The sequence below is a fragment of the Lepidochelys kempii genome, chromosome 14, assembly GCF_965140265.1.
Source record: "Lepidochelys kempii isolate rLepKem1 chromosome 14, rLepKem1.hap2, whole genome shotgun sequence".
In the NCBI taxonomy this organism is placed as follows: domain Eukaryota; kingdom Metazoa; phylum Chordata; order Testudines; family Cheloniidae; genus Lepidochelys; species Lepidochelys kempii.
Genome location: NC_133269.1, coordinates 2,639,438 through 2,660,579, shown reverse-complemented (window position 1 = coordinate 2,660,579; position 21,142 = coordinate 2,639,438). Strand labels below are relative to the sequence as shown.

Below are 21,142 nucleotides of genomic sequence, written 5' to 3'. Positions count from 1 at the left end.
AAATTACCTAGAGAGGTTATGGGTTCTCAGTCATTGGAGATTTTTAACAATAGGTTAGACAAACACCTGTCAGGGATAGTCTAGATAATATTTAATCCTGCCTCAGTGCAGGGACTGGGCTAGATGACATATTGAGGTCCCTTCCAGCCCTACATTTCTATGATTTTCCCCCCACCCTACACAGCCCGTTTTCCTGCTCTCAAGACTAGGCAACACTAACTCCTCCCATTCATTACAATAAAACGACCTGACCACAGGCTGTTTCTGCATTTATGCTTTATTAACCATTTATTGTTTGTATTTATTTTACTCTCACATTACAATCTTGGAGTTTATTTTTTTTAATATCTTTTTATTTTTGTAAAATAAATAGAGATAAGTGAACTTTTAGGTAGGATGCTCTCCAGAGCCTTGGTTAAACTTCATGATTGAATTTTTGCATCAGACCTGTGAAAACAGCGCCCAGACACGCACAAACGCTTAGATGAAAGCTCAACAGGCAGAGTCAGTTAAAAACCATACTCCTGGCTGCACAGGCTGGGAGGGCGCTCAGGGAATGCTGGTATGAAGACAAAGCAGCTTCCCACGATGCACCTTTGCATTTTGCCAGGTATCGCTTGTTCTTTAAACAAATCCACTGATTGAGGTTAAAAATCTATGGTGTTTGTAAATAGTGCATGTTAGTCAGTTATCTGCAAATCCCAACCTCTGTCTCAATGCTGGCCAGCACGCCTGTCCTTGGCCATTCCCTGAGCTCAGAGCCACACGCAGAGGGACAGGCATGGTAATCAGAGGGTCGAGACTGGTACCACTGCAACAGACACTGGGGCAAGTAAACCTGTGTGTAACAGCAGCTCAATGGGCCACCAAGAGAGGCAATTTTTTTTTAAGCTCATCACTAACTTTTGGAAGTCCACACCGTAGAAAAACACAGAGGTTTAGGTAAAACAGCAGCTCCTCCAGATTTCCTTCCATCGCTTTCGATTCAGCATCCTGTGAGGTGGCCCCTAGATCACCCTAGGGTACAGAAGGCTGCAGTTGTGCTTGTGAGTGGGGGGCGCGCCCCAGCTGGGGTACCTGCCTCAGTCCCCTCAGCTCAAGCCACCTTGCAACAGGAATACTTTGAGATTTGCAGACAGCAGCATTTTACTATTTGACTTTTAATGGCAGAGCACAACAGTCTCCTGGGTGATTCTGATGCCATGGCATTGCCTGGCTGCATTCAGGCTGCGTGAATGCTGAATGAGCATCTCCGGAAGCAAAATGCTCTGGCATGTTAAACATGGTCAGCCATCCCCAGCTGAGTTCAGTGGGGGAGGTGAAGCTACTGCCCACAACAAAAAGCAACAATGTTGTTCATTTCTTTTCTCATTAACACTACTGTCATTGACTTAGGTACCTCTGCTGGCCTGTGAGTAATGGCGATGCCAGAACCAGAATGGAGAGAGTTTTCCTAGCTTTGGATAGCTTAGCATCATCATTGTTACTTTACAGGGTTTTGTTCTTCCTGCCCAGCTGATTCACATCTAGACAGTACTTTACTGGGGAAATGCTCCCTTCAGCTTTGCCACCTCCTTCCCCAAATCAATCTCCAGACACATTCTGGATTCCAAGGGACAGGAATCTTCATTACCAACAGGCATGAAAGGAGTGGGAGAGGGTATTAGCTTTCCCTAGAGATTGGGGACAAGATGGTCTTGCACAAGGCAGAAGGATCTGCTGTTGGCCCCTCTCCCTCCAGGACGGCAGTGATTCTCTTGTGATCAGAACATACACATGGATGCCCAGATGTGTCAACACACAAGGACATGCCAATGCAATGCGTATCTGCCTGGGTTCATACAGACACACACAAATATGCCCAGATGCATATACACCAAGGTGCATGCAAATGCACATGTATACAGCTGGGTGCATACAGTCACGTATGAGAAAATGTTCACGTCCATTAGCTAGCCGAATATTAGCACTTCTGAGCAAAAGGAAAGCCTATGGTTTAAGGCAGGGCTACAACAAGCCCTCTCTCTGTCTGTAGTTGTCAGGACATCTCATGTGGCTTTGGGGGCGTACTGTGGGCAAAGGGACAGCGACTCCTGAAACAATGGAGTGAATAAGAAAGTCTTTCACCCCATTCATCTGCACTGACATACGAAGGTGCCCATGAACAGAAAGTAGTGACATCAGTGACGATCCAATTTCCTTAGAGCACAGAAGATGTTGCTCATTTTCTTGGTTCTCCTCCATCTGGATGCAGAGCTATATGGCCTGTCAGTGTTCCACACTGCTCCTATTCTCCTTACCTGCAATCACCTTCCCTCTTCCTCCTCGCTGCCTTGCATGCTGATCCACTCACTCTGTCTGTACTTCCACTGGAGAAGGAACATGAGAGAGGGAGGCCAGCAAGCACAGCAGATGATTTCCTGTCTCCCTTCTCTCTGTTACACACAGATTGCTCAAGACTAGGTGTGATATTCTGCAGGCGGCCAGCTGGGATCCTGTTGTCTGCCAGAGGGACTGCTCTTTGGCACAGGATACGTAACAGAGGGGTCACTTGGTAGGATGAGAAAGCATGGAGCTGTAGGTGAGTCCTGACTTCATTCCTTAAGTTACCTAGACCCCCATGAAACAAAGGAACAAAGACTGAAATAAAAGCTCCTCACAAAGGTATTGTCTCATCCAGTCCTTTGGAGCCTTGGAACCATGTTTGTAACAGAAGCAACCATTGAAAACAAAAAAGAAATGTTCCTTTTCTGTAGTTTTTAGAGGTTATGGCTGAAATGAAAACAGGAGATTGTCTCTCTTACCACCTCTCCAAGTCATCAGTAGCTGAGTCAAAAGAAAAAAATATGTTCAGGTTATGGGTGGCAGCAGCAGCAGCCAACACTAAACATTCACGTCGATCATTTCTCTATCTACATTACAGGTGAGACATAGCCCTGCCCGCTGGGACTCTCCCTTTCTCCAGTGAGGCTGCTGTTATCTGATCCGCTTTTCCACCGAGTACACTGAGATGTAGTAGTCATTGCTTCCAACTGCCAGGTGAGGCTGTGGGACAGAGAGCAAACAAGTGAAATATGCAGGAGTCATGGGGGGAGGGAAAAAGAAAAGAAAGGGGCAAAACAATTTGGGCTACAAGATACAAATCAGCCCAGGTGGTGAGTCTCAGCATTCTGAGCAATGCTGGCCAGATGCTAGGGAACTCCTAGCTGGGTCTGCCATGGTAGCTACAACAGTTTCCTCCACCTGTCCCAGGATATATGTCATTGTTTGCCACTGTTTCAGCTGAAGGCAAAAATTATGGTGGCCCTTAGCTGCCAACTTCTACTATAATTCTTCTAAATGATCAGAAATGTGTTTGTTACAAACAATCCCCTGGATTGAAAACTAGCACCCTTGTCTATCGAGAACCCCAGGAGCAATTCCAGGCTTCGAAGAGACCAGGACTAGAGGGTTTCTTTGTTTGCTTATTTTAAAGGAGACAAAATTTTCAGACTTGCTAACCCCCTCTTCCCAGCACCCAAACCTTTCATTAGGTGTTTGACTTCTTGCAGGGTGATTTCCCACTGCAAAGGAGCAGCAGACAGATGCACAAGCTCCCCTTTATTGCCTTCCTCCTCAGGATGTAAAATGCACATCCAGAGAAACCACTACCCCAGTCCCCCCCACCCCGGCCCCAGATCGGAGGGCCAAAAGCATGTTACATCATAGCTCTTCTTCCGCTCACTGCTCTCTCCACTGCTTCAGGCTCTTCATCAAATGCCACTGTCCTTTCTCATTAAATGTAAACCACTTATGCCCTGACCCTTCAAGGTTCCAACATGACTGCCTCATTTAACTTTCACCTGCTCCCTATTCCCCATTCAGCTACTTTCTGCTCCTCCTTCTATCTCCCTCACCTATTCCCATCTCCAGCTGTCTCAGGCCATACTGCAAATGTGTGACATCTCCTAATTAAACAACTACCAGACACCCTCATTCCCCTCCTTCTAAAGAACAGTGCAGAGTCACCTGCTTTGCGACACATTCCCATTGCAAGACCTCTCTCCACCCTGTTTTGTTCTGAATTTTAAGAACTCTTGCCTTTAGATTGTGCAGGAACGCTTATATTTTCAGCAGGTTTTTTTTTTACCGCACAGCCCTATGCACACCTACAGTGTTATATGGTGGTAAAGTGGGTTCGGTCTACATTGCTGAGACAGCAGCCGCTTCTGAGGCATTTGGTGGTGGTATCAGTTTTAGAGGAAAAGCAACAGAATAAAGAGGTGCTCCGTAATCTGGGCTAAATATTGGCTTGTCTCATGTGTATGTGCTGGTGGAGAGAGCTGGCTCCTGTAGAGTAGGATGGCGGTGCTCGCTGAGTTCTAGGCTGACACACCTTACAGAACAGCTCTGGCATAAGCTGTCATGAGCGAAAAGCTAAATCAAGAGGCAGTTCCAGAGCGAAGTGAAAAAATGGGCAGGCAACCAGTGATCAAAAATGGCTCTGAAGTTTGGAATCCTGTTCTAGCCCTTAGTGGGCATTTCTGCACCTTAATTAACTGCTGCACACTTTGGTGCAACGGGCCGTATTTGCACAGGTTCGGCCCCAGAGCAGCATGCACTGCTGTTGGGATAGGATTGCACTGCACTGACAGAGCAGGGTGGCTTCCTGGACGGAAGCAGCTAGGTTGCAGGTTAGGAACTAAGGTGCACTTGTGTTGGGCAAGACTGTGCAGCAGCCCCCTGTACAAGGGGAGGTCTTTAGTCATTGTGACCAGCCCCTTTTTCACAGAACTTCACTCAGAACTGCAAAAAAAAAATTCCGAAGTGAAAAAGAAAATACAGACCCAATGAGGATGGAAAGCCAGGCAGCTGATGGCTCCGACTCTCTGTCCCATAAATCCATCATAGTATTTGATATTGTTGATCAGCTCTCCATTCCCATTGTAGATTGCAGTGAACTGATTCATTGAGCCACTGGAAGGAAGAGAGATCACCATATACTCACCACATTCTGACAATATTCTTCATTTCTACATAAAGGGTTTTCTACTCACTACTGCTTGGCTATGGAGACGGGAGTCATTTATAAAGCAAAAGTGTGTACCATGTGTTCTTATAAGCAAAGAGATTGGTTTTAATCCATGCTGCAGCAGCCTCAGCACAGAGAGATTTATAGACAGGCTCGAACTGAGGATCTACCCGTTCTGCTGTAAATTCAAGATGTAAAATATATAGAGCCAATGAAAGTGCATGTTCCCCTAAGGCGGTTCTCCCACAGCTACCATGGCACCGTGATCGTGAAGTGGATGCTGGGGCCCCCCTCTCAGTCCTGCCATACACCTGCTGCCTTTGGGTAGGGAGTCTGACACACTGAGAACTGGCAACACCCTGCACCATCACTCTGAGTCACCAGTGCAAAGGTTTCAACAACACACAAAAGGGTTAAAATACCTGAACTGCACACATGGGAATGAAGCGGCACTGGTCATAGCAAAGGGGAAAAAGAGACATGAATGGTATTTGTAATGATGGATTTCGTCTCTCTTTGTTCCACAGAGGAGGTGGGATGGGGTCAGAACCTACCATGCAAACAGATTGGCCTGTGGGTGAATGTCCAGGGCGGTCAGCCCTTTGACTATCTGAAGGACCTTCACAGACTCTGGCATCCTGGGGTCGAAGAAACGGACATCTCCATTCACACTATCAACAGAGGAGGTTCACAACATTAGACTCTGTCCCACTGGAAGTGCAGCCGCAAAAGCCCCAGAGAAAGGCCACTCACTTGCCTGTGAACAGACCACCATGACGCACAGCAGAGCCATAACTGGGCATTTTAGTGCTCGGGGCAAGCAAGCCTACTTGTGCCACCTACAGTTTTATTCTGTCATTTCTCTGCCCCCGCGGCTTTGCGCCCTGGGCAGCTGCACTGCCCGGGTTATGGCGCTGACAGAAGGACTACACCTGAGGAGAGATTCAGCCCAGTACCACCTCTCCCCGTCTATGTCCCGCATTGTGACCTTATCCACCCCAGCATCATTTGTTTCCAGCAGGATCCACAGTAGGCTAGATACTGTACACACACAGAAAGGAAAGAATGTTCACTGTCCTGAAGAGTGACCACTATCTTACCCCACCCCCATCGACATGACAAAAGTGCTTCCATTGGTATGTCGCACACAGTACAACAAGCCATGTATGAGGCCCCAGTTCCTTTTCCTCCATCCAGTGTGACTGCTACATTCCAGCTGCAGGCAGTAATCCAAGGGGCTTCTATGGAACTGCCCATTCTGCCAGTTATTTGGACTCTGGTCCATAAGCCCCCTGCTGTTCAGAGTACCCTTTGGAGCAGATGTCAGCAAATGCTGATTAACAGCTTGTATCTTCTAAGGGTTGCTCCAGGCAAAGCTACCAGTGCAGAACAGAACTGGCCCTAGATACAGCCAACAGGGTAAGGCAGCAACAAAGAAAAGATTCATAGCTGCTCTGACCCAGTGAAACAGACACCAGGGGATGAGATAAGCAAGATATAAACTGAATAACAGCAGGTTCTAACTAGTATGAGGATGTCAGACTCCACTGGGTCTAATGCTGCTGAGAGGCCCAGTGATAACCAATAGAGACAGCGATCCTGAACCAGCAGTAATTAGAAGGACACTGGTCACCTTTAACACAGCTGTTTCTGAACTGTGGAGCTTATGTAAAGATGACTGAAATGTCATAGAAATATCAGTCTGCACAAGCGGGGGCTGGAGTATTTCAAGGAACTAGCCCAGCCCCAAACAATGGGATTTTGAGATCAGATGAAAATTTAAAAACTCAGTTGCTGATTATTCCTTAAGCAGAGGGGTTATTAAAGCTAGATTACTTTATAGGCACAGGTGGCTCTCTGTACCGGACATGCTGTTCCCCACCCCCTCCCCACCACTGACATATTTTCCCCACAATTAAGCACAATTAAGAAGTGAGTCTAAGGCACAGCTAGCTGGGCCTACCTCTTTCAATGCTCTATGAAACTGTAAAGCTGAGATTTTGGAGTAAGAATCCTTAAAGGGCTACTAGATACTAGGACAATCTAATCATGGCACTAGCGGTTAGATCAAAATGGCTGGACAACGGGCCACATGACTATCCAGCCTAGGTGTCACGATCCCTTTAGCCGTATGAGTGAGCTTTCCCAGGTGATCTGGTTACAATGGTCAATTCTAGGTTATAAACTCATTCTCTCATGCTTTTTGATCCAGATGAGGGTCCTCTAGGATTTCACTGGGTAATTAGTGCCAGCATTGCCGATTTAGTGACTTTTTGGTTTCCCTAGTGAGAAAATAAGTGTCCAAGTGACCAGCGATGAATCTAGCGACTGTCACTGCCAATCACCCTACCAATCAGAGGAAGATGTCACCCATATGTATAGTAACAAAATCATTCACAAACAGCTCAAGTGTTAATAAAATCCGCTCTTTTTACTACATTGTGCTGCACACCAAGTCAATGTCATTACGTCTCAATTGAGCACGTCCTCGGAAGGAGTCACATTCCAGGGCTGCTTGTGCAGAGATTGCTACAACCTGCAGGCGAGGAAATGAAGTCTGTGGAGGCTAATTAAATACTTTGCTAAAGCCAGGCACATGTTGGAGAGAGCAGCACATTTGCCAGGGCTTGTTTTTATCCAAATGTTCTTTCTCTCCACTCTGTAGTAGGCAGCACACCCTGTGATGCAGGGTAAGACGGCTAATGAAGCGGGCTGGGCGGGGGAGGCAGGTTAACTAGCGAGGAGAGCCGTACGGACGGAAGGTGGGGTGGGATGAGACAGGGCCATGGCCCCAGTGGAACGGGGGGCACCGTGCCTCCAGGGATGAAGCCCTTACTACAGGATCAAAGGCAGAGCTAGCTTGATTTCAATTCCCCTTTACTCCTTCCCCTGGCTTGGCCTGGGGTTAGCTGCCCAGCTGTTTTCAGAAATCAAACCCTGGAAGTGCGGGGAAGGGGTCCAGCGAGCGGATTTTTGTTTTTAAATCTACTTTCTTGACTCTCTGTAACACCAAGCTCAGGCCAAGCGAATGCCCTCTTCCCCCCGGCTCTGGGCTCTCCCTTTCGCTAACCTGCTGGCTCAAATCCAGGCTGGCAAGAAAGGAGGCTCAGCTGAAATTAACCAACCCCAGCCGTACTGGGCTGCAGTGTACAGAGCGCCCTTCCCAGTGACCAGAAGGCTGCAGTTTCCTTCCCAATGAGCAGAAGGCGCCCTCCTGATGATGACGGTGTACTGGTGTAGTTGCTCCTTGCATGCAATAAAATGTAGTAAGAGCATGGAATGGATTTTAACAACACTATTGAGATGCTTGTGAATGATTTTGTGACTACACTCGTGTGTGTGTGTGGGTTTGTCTGGTGACTTCCTGCTATGTGGAGTTGGCAACACAAATGTCTGAGGCACTTCAGGAAATAGTTATACTGGAACCAGTTGCTGGTGAGAATTCTTTTATAAAAGCCACTCTTCATGGATACTGTAGTTATTCTGAGCCCAAAGGCATTCCTTTCTGGAGAGGAAATGAACTGCAGGATGGCTTGTTTGACCACAGTCCTGTTGCTTTGGGATGGGGGACCAGACATTTTCTCCTGTCTTTCTGACACTGCTGAGGAGGATGTGGTGGAGAGGAAGCGAGGCATGCAAGGCAGTGATGCCGACCTGGCTCCCTGGGATTGCTGAGGGAGATTATGAGGAAGATTAAAAACTCTAACACAGGAGAATAACAAATCTGGCAGATGCACCATCTAAGCCCCTTTCTAAAAACCGTGATAAATTTTGCCACTCTATCCCCTGCCTCCGGAAAGCATTACGTCCTGGAGAATTAGGTTCTGTTTTCATTCTGTAAACAAGGAAGAAGAGCATCTCTGTGGACAAACTGCATCTTTGTGACTGTAAATTGTATTCTGCTGTCCCTTTAACAGGCAAATAAATATCGGCTGCTCTCCACACAGTATTTACTGAGCAGCAGAAATGTCTTTATGTGTAGAAAATTGCTATATGGTGAAGTAATCCAGCACAGCAATATGCCCAGAGGATGCAAAGTGAACGTCCTCTCACCTAGGACCCCCACAAGGCCATTTGCAATAAGGAAGCAGAAACAGAGCATACAATGTCTCCTTGAGCCCCCTCATTCACTTCCAGGTAGGCTACAGGTTTCTTTCCTTCTCCTTCCCTTCCCTCACCAAGTTTTGGAGCAGGAGTTAACTGCTGAGCTGAAATGCCAAAGTGCAGAGCTTTACCTTCTTTGGTGTTGACATATCAGTGACCAATTTTTAAAGGGAGGGGAAAATATCTCCAATATTCAAGACCCTTTTACCTGACACTCATGATGTTGCCTTCAGGATGTTTCTGCAAATATGCTTTCACAACCCAAGCTGTGTGCTCCCGGTAGGTCATGACGCGGCTGAGGAGCAAGCAGAGAAAGGGGAAACTTTTTGGAAGGAAGGCAGAGGAAATCTGAGGAGGCACAGTGAGCTCCTCTAATATCTGCAGCTGGAGCTCTGCAGCTAGGGACCTTCTGAGTCCTGCTGGTTGAAATCACGGAGGTGAAGAAAAGGGCCATTCCTTCTCACACCTCTGGCCTTTGTTAGCAAATCTGGGGGCCTAATGATGCAGGACATGATCCTTGTCACTAGGCAGGGAAGTACCACAGAGCTCCGAGTCAGCTGAGAAAATCCCTGAACCAACAGGCAAGGTTGCTGAGGTGGGATAATATTAATGAGCGGGACTGGGCACACAGGTACCATAACGAAGGCTATAAAGGGCTCACTGAAACATTACAAAGTCTTTCAGTGACGCATTCTAGTTACTGAAGCCAGCGTGACAGCTGGCAAGTGCACTCTGAATGTGGAGCCTTTGCGACAAGAGACCAGTAAGACTCAGGGTGGAGATCATTTGCCAGTCAGGGGGACTGCAGTGGGCTAAAGGGAATGCTGCAGTTCGTTACCATTCACTCAGAGCCATCCTCCTGTCATAGACACGGATGGAGCCATCACCGAGCCCTGCCACGATCAATGAGCGGTGAGAGTCACACGACAGGCTGGTCACACAGCTGTCAGCTCCTGTGGGGATATCCTAGGGACAAAGCACACACACAAACCAGGCTGAAAGCGTAAAGCGCCTCCTAAATCCACAGCCCAAAACAGGAAATATTGAGTACATCTACACGGCAATAAGAAACCCGTGGCACCGAATCTCAGGGCCCAGGTCAAATGACTTGGGCTTGCGGGACTCAGGCTGCAGGGCTAAAAATTGCAGCATAGACGTTTGGGCTCAGGCTGGCGCCCAGGCTCTGAGACCCACCCCCCTCCAGCCTGCACCTGAATGTCTACACTGCAATTTTTAGCCCTGCAGCCCGAGCCCCATTAGCCTGAGTCAGCTGACCTGAGCCAACCATGGCCATGCTGCGGGTCTTTTATTGCAGTGTAGCTGTCCCCATTAGCTACCTTCAAAAGGGCCTTCTGCTGGACCCAGGCTCACCTACGTGTTTCAAGGAATCTCCTCTCTCCTTTACCCTGATCACAAGCCAATTTAAACTGTGATTTTCACACATTCTCCCTCCCCTGTAAGGTTATTAACCCTACAGTTCTGCACTCACCTGGGGGCAGAAGTGAACCTCCAGCTGGGACAAAAGCAATATGTCTACATAGCATTTCAGAAGGAGCCTCCAAGCTCAGGACTTGGGCTAGCGGGGTTTCCACTGGTGCTTTAAAAGCAGCTGTGTAGACAGCACTTTGAAGTTATGGCTTGGGCTGGAGCTCAGGCTCTGAAGCCTAGGGAAGCGGGTGGACTTCAGAACCAGAGTAACAACTTCAAAGAGCTGTCACACCCCTATTTTTAGAGCACTCGCGCAAGCCCTGCTAACTCAAAGTCTGCAAATCCGGGTGAAGAGGCTCGCTCCAAAACGCTGCGTACACATACCCAGGGATGGCTAGCTTTCTGCCAGGCTGTTGTCAAGGCAATTACAGGAATCTGTAAGCGGTGAGTATGGGGTCACTGAATCAGGACTGTCCCTGCAGCCTGAATGAGCCGCTCCCTCAATCCTCAGAGCTCAGCCTCGGCAGCGAGACACACACGTGGGTTTCCTTTGTGGCAGCACAACAAGCTCTGTTCAAAGATCAGCTTTTGGGAATAATTAAACTTTTACACACCAAAATAAAGGAGAAAGTCCATCTCAGAAAGGAAGAATCGTTGTTATTCTCCTCCTAAAAACACCTAATTAGTTAAGATAAATATTCACAAGGAATTCTTTCCATAAACATCTTCAACTTCTGTTGGTTGTAAATGGTGCTAGAAAGGCAAGGTGGATAATAAAACCTCGGTTAAAAAAGCAGGAGGAGATGAGCCACTGAAGAGACACACACTCGCTGAAAATAAATAGCTTGCAGCTAAGTCAGACGTAAAAAAGAAACCAAACCTACATGAAAAGGGGAGAGAGAGCACGTTATTGGCAGAAGCATCTACTTAAACTCCTGTTAAAGGAACGGACCTGCAGAGTATAACTCTGTGCACCAAACCAAAACACAAATATTGCAAGGCAGTTTAAACGTGCCTCTGAAAAAGGAATAAACTTCCAGAGTACTGAAAAGCAGTAGGACACTTGATCTGATCAAAGAATAGATCTGTTAAGCGGGAGACATTTCCATGCATCAACCCAAAATCTATTTCCTGGAAGAGCAGATACTTTGGCAACGGAGAGCAACTAGAAGTAACAAACCTATTAAGAAAAGCTTTGGTACAACAGGAGGCCTTTTCGTTTCACAGGTTTCTACTTTATACCATAATATATACCATGCGAGCACTTCATCTGCCATTAGTTCTGAAACCCTCTTCGTCCTCTGGAAAGAATAAAATCGTCTTGCCAGAAAACGTCTCCCATTAGTCATAATTAGAGTAATTCTGGGTAATAGCCATTCTGGTTGGTCATTTCCATTTTTACTTTATCAGTGTTTTGCCTCTCTCTTACACCTCTCATCAGTGGATCTCAAAACCCTTTAAAACCTCCCTGTAAGGCTGGGAATTATTACTCCCATTTTACAGATGGATAAGTTAAGGCATCATGTCATTAAGTGACTTGCTGTTTACAGTGTTGTTGTGGAAATGTTGGTCCCAGGATATTACAGAAAAAAGGCGGAATTTAAATTTCAGTTTGAGTGCGAATATCTAATGATTTCTTGTCTCATTAAGTGACTTGTGTACGGTAACACAGTGCAACAGTGCCAAGCCAACCCTAGAACCCAGCAGTCCTCTCTCCCACTTCCCTGCACTAGGATAAAAGAGTTTGTACTTTTGGGGTATCAGCAGAAGCCAGAGACTGCATACCTTTTTAAAAGTATTGATCTGGAGAATAAGAATTTAAAGCACCAGGATGATATTGGTGGAAATACACCCTACACTATTATTCTAATGCTGTAGCTTTGCCCTCTTTATCTGCTACAAACAAAAGAATCAGTCAGAATAATAGGTATACAACCGTGAAGAAGAATTAAACAGCTAAAACGGAGCAACATTTTCAAGCGAGGGTAACAACTGAATAGGCACTTTGGAATTGCATTAGCTAATTTTACACCTGAATCCTGGTTTTGTTCCTGTGCGCATTCACCTTCTCTAGCTGTCATTTGCAGCCTTTGCTGAATTAACTGTTTGCTGGAGACACCTAACTTTGGGGGCTGTTTTTACACTGTTATTCTAACTCCATAAGATCCACGATTGGATTTTATTCTCTGTGGCAGGAACATGCAGCTGGTGTGGAAAGAAAGTACTTGCTCCGCCGCTATATGCAACGTGCCCCCAAAGGTATTCTTGCAGTGGTTCAAAGGGTGGGAAGGCATCTTTATTAGCTCTCCGTGCCGAATCTCAGCTTTGTGGAGTGACTAAGTGAGGAAGTTTTGATCATCAGGATCTCAACAAAACCAATTTGCACACTTAGAAAAAAAAAAAAAGAAATCGAATGCTTTTAGATACTCTCAATACAATCATTAACGATTCTAATTTAAAATATTTTCACCCTACTGATTTCTGATTTACACAGATAAAATAATATTGGAAAGTAATTAAGATTAGCATAGGCTTAATTATGCTGCATTGCAGGGTCAGAAGTGTCATAATTAATGTTCATCGAGAGGTAATTAATTTCTAAAACCTTTGGAGACTAGTCTTCATTTCCCCCTGCATGGTGACTTTATTCTTGCAGATCTGCTGCTTCTCCTTACACTACCTAAACAGCATTTTAATTAGAAAAGGAGTACTTGTGGCACCTTAGAGACTAACAAATTTATTTGAGCATAAGCTTTTGTGAGCTACAGCTCACTTCATCGGATGCATTCACTGGAATGCATCCGATGAAGTGAGCTGTAGCTCACGCAAGCTTATGCTCAAATAAATTGATTAAGTCTCTAAGGTGCCACAAATCCTCCTTTTCTTTTTGCGAATACAGACTAACACGGCTGCTACTCTGAAACCTAGCATTTTAATTGGATCACAGTTGACATGCAAGCTGACAGTTTTTGTCCTCATTTATTTTAAATGGAAATATATGTGCTTTGGTGTAGGAGCATTTTAAAGGTGGGAAGCATTTGATTGTTATGAAAGTAATGGTAAGAGCTTGGAGTCCTGAAGGGCAGAGCCCCATAAATCTGAAAGGAAACTGTCTAAGACCGTGGTTCTCAACCTTCCCAGACTAACTGCACCCCTTTCAGGTCTGATTTATCTTGTGTACCCCAAGCTTCACCTCACTTAAAAACTCTCCGGCTGCCCAGCTCTGACAACAGAAGTAAGAATGGCAATACCATCCCATGACACCCTTCCGAGCTGCTGCTGGCGGCGGTGCTGCCTTCAGACCCGGGCAGTTGGAGAGCGGTGGCTGCTGGCCCGAGTGTTCATGGTGTTTGCGGTGCAACAGGACTATTTTTGAAACCCTGCTCCCGTCATGCCCCACAATACTCACTCCCAAGCGCTCCCACATTGATTGCTGGATTTTTATCCCTCTCCTGCTGTTATGGCAGTGGGTCTTGCAGGGCCTGCGGGATCCCAGCCCTGCTGCAGGGCTCTAGCACCTGTTGTAAAACTAGGCAAATAAAATGAGTTGACGTGCCCCCTGGAAGACCTCTGCATACCCCCCGTGGTACACATATCCCTGGCTGAGAACCACTGGTCTAAGAGATGGCTGGTGCTGCGCAGCCACTTGCAGAAGCAATGGGCGCTTTCAATGCTTTATAGTCTGTGGCCACACAGTCCTGGGCCAGATTCTGATCTCAGCCATACCGGTGTGAGATCAGATAATGTCTCATATAGATGTCATCCTAAGCATTCCAGCCCTGGTTCAGGAAAGCCCTGATAAATTGGAGAGGGTTCAGAGAAGAGCCACGAGAATGATTAAAGGATTAGAAAACCTGCCCTACACTGACAAACTCAAAGAGCTCAATCTATTTGGCTTAAAGAGAAGGTTAAGGGGTGATTTGATTACAGTCTATAAGTATCTACATGGAAAACAAATATTTAATAATAGGCTCTTTAATCTAGCAGAGAAAGGGATCTCATGATCCAATGGCTGGAAATTGAAGCTAGAAAAATTCAGACTGAAAATAAGGTGTAACGGTGAAAATAAATAGCCAATGGAACAATTCACCAAGAGTCCTGATGGATTCTCTATTGCTGACAATTTTTTAAATCAAGACTGGATATTTTTCTAAAAAATATTTATTTTGGGGACATTCTGTGGCCTGTGTTACACAGGAGTTCAGACTAGATCAGTGGTTCTCAAACTGTGGGTTGGGACCCCGTTTTAACGGGGTCACCAAGGGCTGGCATTACCCTTGCTGGGGCCCAGGGCTGAAGTCTGAGCCCCACTGCCTGGGACCAAAGCCCAAGGGCTTCAGCCCTGAGTGTGGAGGCAGCTCAGGTTAGAGGCCCCCGCCTGGGGCTGAAGCCCTTGGGATTTGGATTTGGCTCCCCCCCCCACCAAGAGTGGTGGGGCTCTGACTTTGGCCCTGACCCCCTGCCTGGCATCGTGTAGCATTTTTGTTGTCAGAAGGGGGTCGTGGTGCAAAGAAGTTTGAGAAGCCCTGGAATAGATGATCAAAGTGGTCCCTTCTGGCCTTGGAATCTATGAAAGTGCTTCAATGCATGCTTACTGAATAAGGATGCTTTCCTGAATCGGGCCTTAGAGGGCAGGTGGGAAGGAAAATGGACAGTGTTTTAACGATTAGCCCTGTATAATTTCAAGAGAATTCTAGGAGCTGAAGCTACCAAGTCTGAGGGGCACCTCACCCTCTCCATCACTGCACTTTACCCTCTCAAGGTGTTCTATAGCAGGACGATGCTGTAACAGGGAGACTGTACCAGACACCTGACCTCCCATTCGTGACTGCCTGGTCCCCTCCTCCCCAAATGCAATTGCACAACATTCAGCAGAGCTACAGCAACTTCCTACAGGGACAAGCACTGTAACGTTAGGAAAGTATTAGAGTATTTTTAGCTGTCTCGTAATGGGATTTTGCAGCTGAAAAGGAGGAGAGCCAGCATCATGTGACAAGTCCGCTCACCGGAGACCACAGTTTGAGAACCTCTGAACTGTGTTTGTTAAATTGCTGTATGGTAGGTGTCCTGGAAATACGCTCCCTGGGGCCTAATTCCAGGGTGTCAGCTAGGAGATCTGTAAGCTCCAGTACCAGCGAAAGGGTTAAAGGGGCAAACATGCAGCTGTTACCTGTACTTTCATTTCTCGATCTGTGTCCCAGATCCGGATAATCCGCACATCTCCTGATGTCATGAGAAGCCCAGTCTCTTGTTCCCAGTCCACCACCATTCCTGCTCCTGAGAAAAAACACAGGACATGGAAATTATTCTTCATATAAACACAGACAGAGCTTGACAGAGCCAAAGACCAAGTTTTGTGATCTGATGCTTTTTAGTACAGCTAGGAAAATCTTAAAATCACACACACACACACTCACTCAAAATTGGGCCAAACCAGCTGTTCCTGAGTTCTAAGTGACGTCCCTCACTCACTGGACTAGGCGTGCAATAGAAGACACTGCTCCCCCCTTGAGCTGGAAGAGGAATCTCTCTGCTCAGCAAAGTTCCCTTCTGGCAGACACTCCAAAAGGTCCACATGGCCTCTACAGGAAAATGGAACCAGCCCTCTGCAGGACAATGGAGCCATACATTATTCATCACCCTATAAAAAGACTAGGCTAAAGAGTGTCTTGAGTAGACTGGATTGGCGTGAGTTAGAGCACCCAGCAGGGTGACGGCGCTGCTTTCAAAGGACTATGGAATCTATGGATTGCCATAATTTCTTATCCCCACTCATATCGAAATATTGCATGTGATTAAGAGGACATGTTTTTACACACGGAATGGTGAAGCTGTGGAAGTTGCTGCTGCAGGATATTGAGTTAAATAGCTCAGTAAGACTCAAAAAAAGTGACGTGTATGGATACGGAAAACATTCTGCAGTTACACTACATAGAATACATGTATAAGGGCTCTCAATCCTCATGCTCCAGGGCAAAAACTGATTGCCAGCAGGGGTCTAGAAGAAATTTCCTCCCATGGTACTGGAGCATTACAAGGGCTTTACCTTACCCTGAAGCATCTGATACAGACCCCTGCTACAGACACGTTGGCCGACTATATGAACTAGTGATCTTTGCTGTGGCAAAGAATGGCAATTTCTATTCAACAAATTACTGTCTTTCACCCCTTCTCCCATTGAGAGGATTAAGTGGTAAAAGCCATAGAGAGAGTCAACAGTGCGTAAGTACACAACATACGAATGGCAGAGAAAGGTAGCTACTTTGGACTTGGGAAATAGCAGGCTCTGCAAACTCCTAATTGGTAGGGTAATTTCCAAGGAAGAATTCCCGTACATTTAATTAGAATGGTCTTCTTTACACTAGCTACAAGCTGCCTGCACAGTGCCTAAACATTCTGCTTTGAACAGAAAGCTATATACCAATTATCTTTTGCTTCCTCTGCTGGGAGACTGACTGACCCTGGATCTGTGGGTTTCTCAGAGAGATTTCTATGCATATGAACATACAGAAATGAAAAAAAAATCCCAGGGCAAGGAAACCTGAAATGAATTTCATTGCACAGATGTTTGCATTCTCTTACATGCACAAGTTCTCTTTTATACAAACCAAGATAGAATCTAGTGTCTCCTCTTTTCACAAGCAGCTTTGCACTGGTGCTCTCATAGTACAGATTAGAACATGGTGCCAAATGCAAGGTGGGTATATTACAGCAGAAGACTCACAAGAGTCAGACACTAACCCTGTAATAGATTAGGATTGCGGCCTCATTTTTCTTGTTTCCATCAGGACCTTTTGTGAAAGATTCTAATGCTAGAAAGATCCCAAAGAGACACACAGAGGTGCCTTCTCAAAAAGGGATTCAGTGAGTTTTTTTCTGATCTTGCTCTTCAAAATTAGCACTAGCAGGAATTTAAATACCTTGCAATGCTTTGGTTGCCATTCGAGGTGCACTGATACCATTTAGCAAAGCAAACATCCTAACTGCCACCACAAGGAAAGAGGTTAGGCTGCCACAATTGGACAGGGCATGAAGCACAGAAATGGAAGCACCTTAATGAATAGTAAGTCTGCTTTGAGGACAATGGGATTACAGTGTTTTGTGCAGATGCAGACCTAATTTGCTACCTACTTCCCCTCCTGGAAAAGCACAACCGAGCCTTCTCCTGATCCCACCTTGTACTGCAGGATCAGAAGACAGTGACATTGATGGTCTCATCTTATTACATGAAATTCAGGACCCACAGTTAAGCTGACAGTTCATATCTTTATCTTGTGAGTCAAACTGACTGTTACTTTGGATTGCCCAGACACTCTGAGGGCTGCTAGACATCCCAAGCAAGGCAGTGGTTTAGCTTATAAGCACCTCCAAAGTGTTTTCATTTGTCATCTTGTTTATGGTCCATGACAAGATAAACCTGGCAGGCCTGAGATGGATACGGCCATTACATCACTGATGGAGTTAAGTAGGCAAGGCTCTGTTTGGCAGTTTTAAAGCTCCCAAATTTCCATTCATGTTCCCCAGTTTGAAGACAATTATCTTCTTCAGTTTGGTCAGCAGCAATAATCCCTAAACCAACTGGAACCTGCAGATTTTCCTCCACTGGGAGGGATAAGGAGAACATGAGTCGTAGGGTTTTGGCTGGTATTGTTGGTGCCAATGATTAATAAGCTTGTTCTGGGGTAGCCATGGGAAATTTGTTCCTTTCATCGTCACTGGGATCTTCAGGAGGGTAAGGGGAAAATTTTGTTTCTTACAAAGGTGGAGGTTTCTCATCAGGAGAGATTTTACAAGTTGGAAAGAGCAAGAAGTCGCACCAAGGAATCGTGCTGTGAGAGATTCCACTTCTGGAAAGGAAGAGGGATGGAAATTTAATTTTGAAGAGGATGCTTCACATATGTAGGAGTCCCCTCCAGCTAGGGAACACATGGAGAGACTGCATCTTGCAGAAGGGACTTCCCTTTCTTCAGCACCCAACAAAACTAAAGTTCAAACTGGGGAAAGGTGTGTAGGAGTGGGTGGACTGACTTACAGGTCATAGATTCTAAGGCCAGAGGAAACATGATCATCTAGTTTGAACTCCTGTACAACACAGGACAGAGAACGTCCCTAAAATAATTCCTAGAGCAGATGTCAGAAAAACATCCAATCTTCATTTAAAAATGGTCAGCGATGGAAGATTCACCACAGCCCATGGTAAATTGTTCCAATGGTTATTTATCCTCACTGTTAAAAAATTAAATCTTATTTCCAGTCTGAATTTGTCTAGCTTCAGCTTCCAGCCATTGGATATACCTTTCTCAGCCCGTTATCAAATATTTGTTCCCCAGGTAGGTACTTATAGACTGTAATCAAGTCACCCCTTAACTTTCTCTTTGTTAAACTAAATAGATTGAGTTCCTTGCATCTACCACTATAAGGCAGGCTTTCGAATCCTTTAATCATTCTCGTGGCTCTTCTCTGAGCTCTCTCCAATTTATCAACATCCCCCTTGAATTGCGGGCTCCAGAACTGGACACAGGATTTCAGCAGCAGTCACAACAGTGCCCAATACAGAGGTGAAACAGCCTCTCTGCTCCTACTCGAGAGTCTCCTGTTTATGTACCCCAGGGTCACACTGTCTCTTTTGGTCACAGTATCAAACTGGGAGCTCACATTCAGCTGATTATCCACCATGACCCCCCATCTTTTTCAGCCACTGTTTCCCAGGATAGAGTCCTCCAGCCTGTCAGTATGGCCTGCAGTCTTCGTTCCCAGATGTATAAATTGACATTTAACAGTCTTAAAAAAACCCATAGTTTGTACCCAGTGTACCAAAAGATCTAGATCACTTTCAATCGGAGACCTGTCCTCTTCATTATTTTCCACTCCCGCAATTTTTGTGCGTCATCTGCAAGCTCTATCAATGATGATTTTATGTTTATGTTTTCTTCCAGGTCATTGATAAAGATATTAAATAGCACACTGGCACTCATAGGGAAATCTGGTAACTGAATCTATGGAATTTTTAAAAACCTGTCAATTTTAGGGCCACGAACCTGGACAGTACAGCTCCTTTAACAACATCATTTCTTGAGACCACATCTTTCCTGCATTCTTGGATGATAAAACACATTGTCTTCCACAACTCAAGAAAACAATTTTGAAAGGGGTTTTAGGTAACATAAGGGCTAGCAGTTCCGCATGATGTGAAAAGCTATATAGGCAATGCATATCAACAACCGATCTTGAAGCTGTAACTTTCTATGGCTGTTCCCTGCAGGATTCCCCCTGAAAATCAGATATATATCTCAACGGGACAGTTCCCTGTATAAATTTCAATAAATAACCCTGGCGTTGAAAGCAGATTCATTCCAAGTGTGTGCACTTATTTTTATCATCGCTGGAATGTGGCCAACCTGTACTTGGCATTTTGATGACTTTGCAAATGCCTGTATGGACCACAATACAAAAGCATCTCAGAGACACCCTGCTGATCTTTGGAACAGGGGTCCTCCCGGGTGAGCAATGAGGTGTATCTCCATTTTAATGTCAAAGAAGCAGTGGGAGGACTGCATTACCTCATTCTTCATTCATTCCTAAAATGTATATTTAAGTGCCACTCTTTCCATGCCAAGCACTTCCTCCAGTGACACAAGAAGAAAAGGAAGAGTATCTGTGACTCTGGGAATTTAATTTAAAACACCCAAAACCCTTGTCCTGAAGTAGCAGCTTCTCCAATTACTTTATTTCCATCAAGGAAGTGTCCTTACCGAAGGTGCTTCTCTCTATTTCTCCACCCTCAAAGGAACAGCTACCAACCCTCAAGAAAGATTTGGGGTTTCACTTTTACCTTCGTCTTCCCATGCTGGCCCTCTCTGACTTTGATCTCAGCACCTGGTCCCTGTTGGCCAGCTCTGTATTAGGGTTGGCAGTCTTTCTGCTGCAGCCTTCTCCCACAGCACAGCTGACAAACTTCTGTACACGTCTTCTTGGAATCCAACACCCCCTCCCCTGGCTGCTAACTTTAACACCTTGAGATCTCAATTGCTGCATCTCCCCTTTAGCCCCCACCTCTCTTATCTAGGTTGCTTACTTACTGCCAGGGAAAGTGTCAGTTTTATTAAAAGGCAGAGTGGAGACCTTGAGAGGCCAAGCTCCTGTTCTTTCAGGATATGATATTTGAAATTTTTCATTTTGTTTTGGGAGTCCTGGGGAAAGCAGTGGGGGGGGGAGGAACTGATGGGAGGGAGTGAGCTGGTGAGCACGTGCTGTTTTCTCTTCCCTGGGATGAGAAGAATAAAGCCATTCTTGAGGTATGAGCGAACACATGTATTTTGTATCTGAATCAACAAACCCCACAGATCCAACTAAGGTGGAAAGTGGGTGGAGGGGAGACAGAAAAGGTTTCCCACTCCAGCCTTCTCTCCACATACACAGAGCCGCAAGGCTAGGAAATCAAGAGTATGCTCAAGTTTATAGGCTTTCAAGGATTTATACAATCCCTTCTGAGTTTATTTCATCCCCACCATTTGATTTTGATGTCTGGACTTTGTCTGCTCACCTGTGAATACTCTCAAAGGAAATCCCCTTTCCTCACTCTCACAACCTGAGCTCACG

The 21,142-nt window shown here is 45.7% G+C and overlaps 1 protein-coding gene across 5 annotated transcripts in view; it reads right to left on the bottom strand.

The window, feature by feature from the left end:
- Positions 1–247: 247 nt before the first annotated feature.
- The window catches only part of RPTOR (regulatory associated protein of MTOR complex 1), a 311,995-nt gene continuing 291,100 nt past the window's right edge, over positions 248–21,142 (bottom strand). For 2 of the 5 annotated variants that reach the window (XM_073312077.1, XM_073312079.1), the window contains 6 exons: positions 15,714–15,820; positions 9,954–10,081; positions 9,324–9,410; positions 5,566–5,682; positions 4,827–4,956; positions 249–3,045 (listed from right to left, as the gene is read on the bottom strand). In XM_073312077.1, coding sequence (XP_073168178.1) covers positions 2,977–3,045; positions 4,827–4,956; positions 5,566–5,682; positions 9,324–9,410; positions 9,954–10,081; positions 15,714–15,820 — 638 coding nt within the window. In that variant the 3' untranslated portion in view covers positions 249–2,976. Of the gene's footprint in view, positions 3,046–4,826; positions 4,957–5,565; positions 5,683–9,323; positions 9,411–9,953; positions 10,082–15,713; positions 15,821–21,142 lie in introns of all 5 variants that reach the window. The other 3 variants (XM_073312078.1, XM_073312080.1, XM_073312081.1) reach the window with 2 other exon arrangements.